We start from the raw sequence: 10,529 nt of genomic DNA on the forward strand, positions 1-10,529 counted from the left end.
CCAATTGAACTACAAAACACAACAAATCAACAACAACACATTAAACTAATATGAACCACAATAATAACACTTAAAACCCCACAACCCAGGTCTCCCATAATGCATTGCAGCACAACAACTTACAGTCTTAGTGCCCGGCCAATCGTGTCCTCGCCCCCCCAGTAGTGTCTGATGAGCCCTTCTGGGTCATTATGTTATTACAAATGGCCCAAACTGTTTGGTATCTGGGGGGCGCCATTAAAAACCTTGCCTAGGGTGCCAAATTGGTTAGGGCTGGCACTGGTTACCTCTAAGATCCAATGGCAATCGTGAAATTGCATCACAGTCCAAATACTTATGGACCAGACTGTATAATCTATTGTTCAGTCACAGATTCTTCCGTCAAGCAATTTAATATATATATATAGTCAATGGTTAAAAGTGGTACAACTCTTTCAGATTTACCTAAAATATCAATGCAGCTCTGAAGATTCATTTGAGAAAACTAATTCCGACCAAAAAACAAACATGAGCACCCTGTTAACACCAGAAATACAATGCTGAAAGCATGAATTATAATCAAGAGATGGTTGGGATGTGATGAATTTTCAGGTGTGTGTATTTTGCATATTGACATGAAGCTGTTTGGTCAGTGTGAATGGGCAGATGATGGGTTTGAATTTGAGGAACCTCAACCATTTTGTCCCCCAAAATGAAACAGTTGATGCAAATTAGCCAACAAATTGTGACTTCAGTGCTCTGATATTTATCCTCATACAGCTAAATTCAGAGTACATGGGTAAAATGATTAGTGCCGTGTTTGGCACTGGCATGAAGATAAGGAGACAACCAGGATAAGTGGAAGAAAACAAGCTTATGGGGTACCTGAAGTTTAAGGTGTGTCAGTGATCCAGACTCCAGATTAATGAGGGCACTTATCTTTTAACACACATCAAAATGTTTCAAAGTAAACTGTTCCAGCAGGTTTGGGAATTCCCATCAAATCCAACTCCAGAATCCCCCAGATCCTCAACAGCTTTGTTCTTACCATCAGAGATAAAGCTTTGCAATCCTCCCAAATCATTAGACCGAATGATGTGTTTAACTAGCTGTGCCATACCAGCGCCAGCTCCGAGAAGAAAGACAACTTCAAAAGACAGATACTGCAATATGCTTGGTTTGTATTTCCCGTTTTTCTTCTTATCTTCCAGCATGGATCTTGATGCAGATATATGATAAAGAATTGAGCCTCTGGCTTTTGAATGTGGCGATTAGTGCAGTTTGTGTCTGTGTGGGCACGCTGCAGTCATACATGGGTAACATACATACAGGACATGCTAATCACGTCACTGTCAGTTGATAAATACTTTGCACAAATTTTCAAAGTTGGTGTTTGAATGTTCTTTTTAAAGTGGTATATGCACATACAATCAAGTCCATAAGTACGCTGTATTTGGACACAATTTTTGCAACAATTCAACCCTTTTTTACAGCCAGTTTTCTTTAGAAAAGCTACGGGATGGATGCATGAACATCTCCAAGTCATGGAATATGTCTCAGACTTCATCTTTTTGGCTCTAAAGACTTGGGCCTTCGTTTGTAAGCAAAAATACGGGCATTGATTGCCAAACACCTCTGTCTTGTGATCTCACGGTTCTACAAGGTGTTCCCAGGTGTCTCTCAATCTCAAAGACAGAGAACCAAGAGACATGATTGTCACTGCCAAGATAAATGAATCTCTCTAAAACATCAGCACTTTCACAGCATACAGATACACATCTGATGGCCAGGACCTCATTGAAATCCTGGATTTTATCTTAATCCAGGACAACTGCATGCCCAGACACTCCGATTCCTCACTCAGCTTCTCAAGTGCTGCAATCAGGGTATCCACTGGTTCTGAATGAAGGTGTGAGATAACAAACTGATGCAATGGGACTCAAACCTCATTAGTTTCACAGTATTTCACTGATATTTTGAATATCTCAGACTTCTGCACTCGACCTATTTAGTGGGACTAATTATCTAGTAGGCAAAACTGCTTAAAATATCTCTGTGTTCACCTGTGCATAGACTCCACCTGCCTGCAAGTGAATGTGTGATTCTCACCTTGCCTCATATCTCCTTCATGCTTAGAGGCACAAAAGGGCTCTTTAGAGCATCTCCACCCTTCCCTGCTGCACTTCAGCCCAGGATCACCTTTTCCACTGTGTACCTCCATGTGATCTTTGGTCTTCCCCATTGTCCTTCCAGTACCCAGGTAAATGAACAGACTGCATTTCTTGAGTGCTTTTCCACCTGAAGCAGAATGATGCCTCACATGCACCCATTCATGCACACACAAATGTTAGCCTGCTGCCATGCCAGGCACTGAAGTGCACGCCAGGAGCAACTTGGAAATTAAGGATTATGGACCTTATCCTTCGTGATTTTCTGGCCTGACGGGGTTTTTGAACTGAAGGTCTTCTGGTCTCAAGCCCACTGCTTTAACTGCTGGACTGTTGCTGTGCTGCTGTCCTTGTTCAGCTTATGGCCAATCAGATTCCATTGTTTCTGCTTTATTTCCTTACTCAGTGGTGTTATTTCAGATCAGTTTTTCAGTTATTAGCATGTTCCTGCCATAACATTTGGAAAATTCTTTACAGGAAGGTGGACCGAAACACATCAGTTGCTTTACTATCTCTCTTGTTCATTTTCCACATTTCACATCTGTATAAAATAAGACTGAAACATCAACCTTTTTTTATAGCCCCAGCTTTGTTCTTCTCAATTCTGATATTGAAGTCCTTCATGTCCCCTGAACCATCTTTCACATGGTTGCGCTCATGTAGACAAACTTATCCACGTCTTTAATCGTCTGTATGGTGTTGGATTCTTGTATTTACAAGTTTGTTCATGTTACACATTTTGAACAAATCTGCCTGCACTGTTATCTTCTGCTGACCCATCAACCTTCCTAATTCTCAGTATCATCACCCACTTTATGGTCCATGTATCAAGTAATTAACAACATATCCTGTACCATCCTACCATCTAGATCTTCCTGCTGCCTCAGGTTGAACTCATTCTTTGCTTGCTGGTCTACATCTTTTCTGGGGTATGTGTGAACAGGGCTCAGTTTTATGTGCTGGGAATAATATCTGGTTTTAAAGATCCTTTCACTTCTTGAGCCCAATCCATGATGGCTTTTGTTTCATTCTTTGACATCAGCAGCCCTTTACTTGTCCTGTGGTTGTCCTCATCCCTGCCTGAGTAGACAACGGTTTCTCTTTCTGAAAGTTGCTGCCTTGCTGCTTGTCTAGTCTTGTGGGTTTCCCTGATACCGATGACATCAACACATCTCCTGCTCATTTCTCCTGCACCATGGACAATATTCCTGCTTGAATCTAATGTCTGCACATTGTGCAGTTCTGACTTCGTCTTCTAGCTTGTGATATTGATTATTTGTGCTCTTCTGTGTCAGAAAATGTTCAAAGTCAAAGACCCCATACATATTCATTCCTGCTCAGTTTTGCTCGAGTTTTAAGGATCCAGTGCTCATGGTATCCTCTATTTAGCTGCTTGTTCTTATTTAAGGGAGGCAATTTTGCCTCCAGCAGTTGTACAGGCTATTGCAAATTCCATCTTTCATACTAACATATTTTAAACATGACTGTTATTAACATGATGTATGTAGAAATGGCATTTTAATGCGTTTTTCAGTACAATCAGATACAAATTTGAGGCAATTTGGAATTTCCTGCTACCTAGTACAAAATCTCAAAATATACCCATGAAGTCTGATTTAAGTGGGAAACTCATGGTTTTTGAACAGCTTCAGTTTGGCCATAATCACAGCCTGTTTTAAGCTTGATTCTACTTTTTACACTTCTTGAAAAGAAAGAAAAATGAAAGGCACAAAAGGGCTGATGCATAGCTTGCAGGCACTGCACATCTTAATATAAATGTACAAGTTTGTACACATACTGTATGTCCGTAATAAGTGTTTTTGAGTATGTATGATTTCATCATATGACTTCTGTGTGATTTCATTGTGAAGTCATTCATGCAATTCAATCACAAATATATTGCTAATCAATATATGCCTTAGATCGTCCACTTAAGCTTCTTGGTTGTTGAGATATAGACAAAAAATGGTGTTAAAGTAAGCTGCCACTGGATTTATGATCAATGGTGTAAAGAGCGGCTGAACACCCCAAAATAATGAGTGATAAAAGAGGTTCCCATTGTGGCTCTGACCACCAACCGGTCGTGACCCACACAGTTCTGTGATCAGATTTCTGTCCTGCTGAAGTTTATAGTCCCGTGTCTCAAAGAGGCAACTCTGTAGAGGGCTCATTTTGTCTAAACAAACTGAAGGATTTGCCTTTATTGATAATATGTTACTTCAGATTTGGACCTTCTGTAATGAGTGTGACACTATTCAAGAACCCAGAGCAGAGTACCATACAGATTTAAAATTAGTACAGGTGTCAACCTGACTCCAGAAAGGACACAGAGGGTGGAGGTTTCTTTCAAACCACCAACTCCACCAGGTGATTTCATTGATAAACTCATCCTGTCTGCTCATCCTGTCTGCTGTTAATCAGTAAAATCACCTAGTGGAGTTGCTGGTTACAAAAAAACCTGCACCTTCTTTGCCATTTCTGGAGTCAGGTTGACACCTATGAAACACATCTGAAGATAAATCCATGCAGCAAATATCGCTATGGTGAAACTGGCAGGAGGGTTAAACATGGACACAGGCAGTAGGTCAGAATGCAGAAGGAAAACAGTTTGTGAGGTAAGTGACCATGTGGGAACAAGGAAATACAGAGATTGGCAGTAAACACAAGGAGGTATAGGTCAGCAACTGGACAACAAAGATGGAAAATAAATTCATGAGAACAGGCATGGAACCTAGACAATCTGGCACTGGAGTGAGGGGTTATGGATGGTTAAATCATGCCAACTCAATTTAACAAAAGAAATGAGCGTGCATGTGAAATTGGAAGCCCAAGTCCCTGTAATACAAGAAGTAAAGCCAGTGGAAACATGCGAAGACCAGAGGTATCATAATAAAAGCACCGCGAAGGACAATTAACTGCATGGTGAACACTGAGAATACAATATGACATGTGAGAGTAACATGAAAATAAAAGAAAAGTAATAAATAAAGACACCAGAGATGATCAAAAAATATGAACTTTGACACTTTCAGGGAATGAAAAGATCTTTTTTCTTCAGCAGAGTCAGTTGAAAGCTTTTCATGAATTTCATTATGTGTTTGAAAATGCAGGTCTTATTACTGGTAATAATTCACTAGATTTTGGAGAATGATCTGGATTTTTAAAAAAGGATTCTCCCCAACAATATTTGGTCTTCATCATCATGGGGTCAGATTCTGGATCGAATTTTTCAGTAAGAAATTTGTATTTGCCATTCATTCCAAGTTAATGTAACTTTAGATGTACAGTAAAATCACCAGTTTAAAAATGAACACTGCAGTGTTCATTTAACACTGTCAGTGTTAGTTTTACACTGGTGATTTTTACTGTGTGGGTGACTTTAATAAAATAATCTGCTCTTGTCTTCATTCAATAATTGTTCCCAAACTGAACCCTTACAGCCTTTAGTTTTAGTGTAAACTGTAGTGTGAGAGCTGCCAAACATCAGAGAAATGTGGCATATTAGTGTGGACTTTTTCAGCTTGAAGTCATAAACCTGCAAATGTGCATCTGGTCCTGGATTCTGTGTCCTGAGAGTGTGTTCATTGATCGTGTCAGTGCAGATATGCAATATGGTACAAATGTAACTGTTTTCACTTGGGCACAAAAATGTTGTTAAAATGAAATATGACATCAACAATTTTTTCATCTTTTTGTTCAGCAGCTGTAAACAGTGTAGCTGTACCAGAGTTTGTATCCTCATAAGCATCAGCAGGTTAGACTTTGCACATGGTGCATTGTGGTTCTTTTCAAAGACACGCTGTATTCCCTGAACGGATGAAAAGAAAAGACATATCTCTAAAGATTCCGGCAGTGCTGACAAATCTGAAGAGTTCAGGAAAACGTACAATGTAGAAATAAATATGGCCTCAACAGATCTCTCCCCCCCCCCCCCCCCCAAAAAAAAACAGAAAACTTGAAAACCCACTGGAGATGTCATCAAAATGCACTTGGTTAACTAAATGGCACATTCATGTATTTCTGAGAAAAGTATGGTCATGTTCAGTGCCAAAGAAAATGCAAAACCTCCAAAAGTAATGCAAAAGTTAAGGTGACATATCTACCATGTGGAAGGAGCTCAGAGTAGAAGCACTGCATGGAAAACAGCCCATTGAGTTGGTTTTTATTATTACCAAAATTAGCTGCCTCCTTGATGCCTTCAGTTTGGGGTTTTTTCAGAGGCTGTTGCAGAAGGAAGTAGTTCAGTTACAGGAGTTGAACTATCAATACATAGACCTGGCTCTGATTCTTGGTTTTATTACCTGTCTGTGTCGTTGGACAAGACATGTCATCTGCATTGTCTCAGTCCACCCAGCTGTGAATAGACCCCGGCCTTGGCTGTCGAAGTAAACTGCGATGGACTGGCATCCTGTCTAGGGGGAGTTGTAGACTTCCTATGGAGTACAAACACCCACACCAGCAATCCTCAAGGCCTAAGGATTTACTTCTACAACTGATACCAAAACCCTGAGATAGACCTAGAACACAGTGGAGGATAACTTGCCCATTGTGCTCAAACAGATAGATGTGACTGGTTAACTTTAACCTGCTGTCCTGGCACCACAAAATATTAACTTCTTTTGGCTTCCCAATTTGTTTCCTTTGCTCTGGGTCACCACAGCAGACCAGCGTGGATCTGTATGCTGATTTAGCTCCATGTTTTACAGCAGATGCCCTTTTTCATGCAACTTCACATTACCTGATGAATGGGCATGTGTTCCCTTCAACGGCAACCTTCTGAAGTCAAAACAAGTGCACTAACCTCTTGGCCACTACACTGTCTACTGTGGCCAGACCAGCAGAAGAAAATAGATGTATGTATGTTTTATCGATTAATCCTGTTATACAACTCTTGCACATAGTTCTGGTCTCCTTGGTTGGTATCAATCCCCAAAATGATATGAAAATGTGCTTAAATTGCTTTTCCATTAAATTCTTTTGTGAATGTTAGTTAGATGTGCTGCTGTTCTCAGCTCACAGCAGACCTCCATCTCCGCTGTGGGTGGGCACACTGGGTGAGCACCTTTGGGTTTTTTCAGTGTATGCCTAATTAATGTGAAGATACTTTTGATTGAATAATGATTGTTGCAGTATTAGCCTTGCTCTCCTTGTCTTGGAGGAAAACATGGTATAACACCCACAATTACTCTTACTAACATTCACCAAGAATGACCGGTATTTGCGGAGCACAATCTCATTTGAGGGCGGTCGCTAAAGCGGTAAAATATGACGCTTATGATGTACAGTAGTGTTCAGAATAATAGTAGTGCTATGTGACTTAAAAAGATTAATCCAGGTTTTGAGTATATTTCTTATTGTTACATGGGAAACAAGGTACCAGTAGATTTTCACAAATCCAACAAGACCAAGCATTCATGATATGCACACTCTTAAGGCTATGAAATTGGGCTATTAGTAAAAAAAAGTAGAAAAGGGGGTGTTCACAATAATAGTAGTGTGGCATTCACTCAGTGAGTTTGTCAGTTTTGTGGAACAAACAGGTGTGAATCAGGTGTCCCCTATTTAAGGATGAAGCCAGCACCTGTTGAACATGCTTTTCTCTTTGAAAGCCTGAGGAAAATGGGACTTTCAAGACATTGTTCAGAAGAACAGCATAGTTTGATTAAAAAGTTGATTGGAGAGGGGAAAACTTATACGCAGGTGCAAAAAATTATAGGCTGTTCATCTACAATGATCTCCAATGCTTTAAAATGGACAAAAAAAAACAGAGACGCGTGGAAGAAAATGGAAAACAACCATCAATGTGGATAGAAGAATAACCAGAATGGCAAAGGCTCACCCATTGATCAGCTCCAGGATGATCAAAGAGAGTCTGGAGTTACCTGTAAGTGCTGTGACAGCTTCTGGGGAAAACCTGGTCTTGTTAGGAGAGACGGCATCCATCCCACTTTGGATGGAGCAGCTCTCATTTCTAGAAATCTGGCCAATTTTCTTAAATCCTCCAAACCGTGACTATCCAGGTTTGGGACCAGGAAGCAGAGTTGTAGTCTTACACACCTCTCTGCAGCTTCTCTCCCCCTGCCATCCCCTCATTACCCCATCCCCGTAGAGACGGTGCCTGCTCCCAGACCACCAATAACCAGTAAAAATCTATTTAAGCATAAAAATTCAAAAAGAAAAAATAATATAGCACCTTCAACTGCACCACAGACTAAAACAGTTAAATGTGGTCTATTAAACATTAGGTCTCTCTCTTCTAAGTCCCTGTTAGTAAATGATATAATAATTGATCAACATATTGATTTATTCTGCCTAACAGAAACCTGGTTACAGCAGGATGAATATGTTACTTTAAATGAGTCAACACCCCCAAGTCACACTAACTGCCAGAATGCTCGTAGCACGGGCCGAAGCGGAGGATTAGCAGCAATCTTCCATTCCAGCTTATTAATTAATCAAAAACCCAGACAGAGCTTTAATTCATTTGAAAGCTTGACTCTTAGTCTTGTCCATCCAAATTGGAAGTCCCAAAAACCAGTTTTATTTGTTATTATCTATCGTCTACCTGGTCGTTACTGTGAGTTTCTCTGTGAATTTTCAGACCTTTTGTCTGACTTAGTGCTTAGCTCAGATAAGATAATTATAGTGGGCGATTTTAACATCCACACAGATGCTGAGAATGACAGCCTCAGCACTGCATTTAATCTATTATTAGACTCAATTGGCTTTGCTCAAAATGTAAATGAGTCCACCCACCACTTTAGTCATATCTTAGATCTTGTTCTGACTTATGGTATGGAAATTGAAGACTTAACAGTATTCCCTGAAAACTCCCTTCTGTCTGATCATTTCTTAATAACATTTACATTTACTCTGATGGACTACCCAGCAGTGGGGAATAAGTTTCATTACACTAGACGTCTTTCAGAAAGCGCTGTAACTAGGTTTAAGGATATGATTCCTTCTTTATGTTCTCTAATGCCATATACCAACACAGTGCAGAGTAGCTACCTAAACTCTGTAAGTGAGATAGAGTATCTCGTCAATAGTTTTACATCCTCATTGAAGACAACTTTGGATGCTGTAGCTCCTCTGAAAAAGAGAGCTTTAAATCAGAAGTGCCTGACTCCGTGGTATAACTCACAAACTCGCAGCTTAAAGCAGATAACCCATAAGTTGGAGAGGAAATGGCATCTCACTAATTTAGAAGATCTTCACTTAGCCTGGAAAAAGAGTCTGTTGCTCTATAAAAAAGCCCTCCGTAAAGCTAGGACATCTTACTACTCATCACTAACTGAAGAAAATAAGAACAACCCCAGGTTTCTTTTCAGCACTGTAGCCAGGCTGACAAAGAGTCAGAGCTCTATTGAGCCGAGTATTCCTTTAACTTTAACTAGTAATGACTTCATGACTTTCTTTGCTAATAAAATTTTAACTATTAGAGAAAAAATTACTCATAACCATCCCAAAGACACATCGTTATCTTTGGCTGCTTTCAGTGATGCCGGTATTTGGTTAGACTCTTTCTCTCCGATTGTTCTGAGTTATTTTCATTAGTTACTTCCTCCAAACCATCAACATGTCTATTAGACCCCATTCCTACCAGGCTGCTCAAGGAAGCCCTACCATTAATTAATGCTTCGATCTTAAATATGATCAATCTATCTTTATTAGTTGGCTATGTACCACAGGCTTTTAAGGTGGCAGTAATTAAACCATTACTTAAAAAGCCATCACTTGACCCAGCTATCTTAGCTAATTATAGACCAATCTCCAACCTTCCTTTTCTCTCAAAAATTCTTGAAAGGGTAGTTGTAAAACAGCTAACTGATCATCTGCAGAGGAATGGTCTATTTGAAGAGTTTCAGTCAGGTTTTAGAATTCATCATAGTACAGAAACAGCATTAGTGAAGGTTACAAATGATCTTCTTATGGCCTCAGACAGTGGACTCATCTCTGTGCTTGTTCTGTTAGACCTCAGTGCTGCTTTTGATACTGTTGACCATAAAATTTTATTACAGAGATTAGAGCATGCCATAGGTATTAAAGGCACAGCGCTGTGGTGGTTTGAATCATATTTATCTAATAGATTACAATTTGTTCATGTAAATGGGGAATCTTCTTCACAGACTAAGGTTAATTATGGAGTTCCACAAGGTTCTGTGCTAGTTATTGTACTTGGCCCCACAAATCTTAGAAACATGGTGTCTAACCAGATCCTTACTCTGGATGGCATTACCCTGACCTCTAGTAATACTGTGAGAAATCTTGGAGTCATTTTTGATCAGGATATGTCATTCAATGCGCATATTAAACAAATATGAAGGACTGCTTTTTTGCATTTGCGCAATATCTCTAAAATTAGAAAGGTCTTGTCTCAGA

At 39.8% G+C, this 10,529-nt stretch overlaps 1 protein-coding gene across 1 annotated transcript in view; it reads right to left on the reverse strand.

Moving 5' to 3' along the window:
• The window catches only part of si:dkey-174n20.1 (uncharacterized protein LOC796174 homolog), a 114,765-nt gene extending 112,582 nt beyond the window's left edge, over positions 1–2,183 (reverse strand). The window contains exon 1 of the mRNA XM_034170851.1: positions 2,089–2,183. Within this exon, the coding sequence (XP_034026742.1) occupies positions 2,089–2,098 (10 nt within the window). The 5' untranslated portion in view covers positions 2,099–2,183. The remainder of the gene's footprint in view (positions 1–2,088) is intronic.
• Between the last annotated feature and the right edge of the window lie 8,346 nt (positions 2,184–10,529).

This window comes from Thalassophryne amazonica, chromosome 5, assembly GCF_902500255.1.
Source record: "Thalassophryne amazonica chromosome 5, fThaAma1.1, whole genome shotgun sequence".
In the NCBI taxonomy this organism is placed as follows: Eukaryota; Metazoa; Chordata; class Actinopteri; order Batrachoidiformes; family Batrachoididae; genus Thalassophryne; species Thalassophryne amazonica.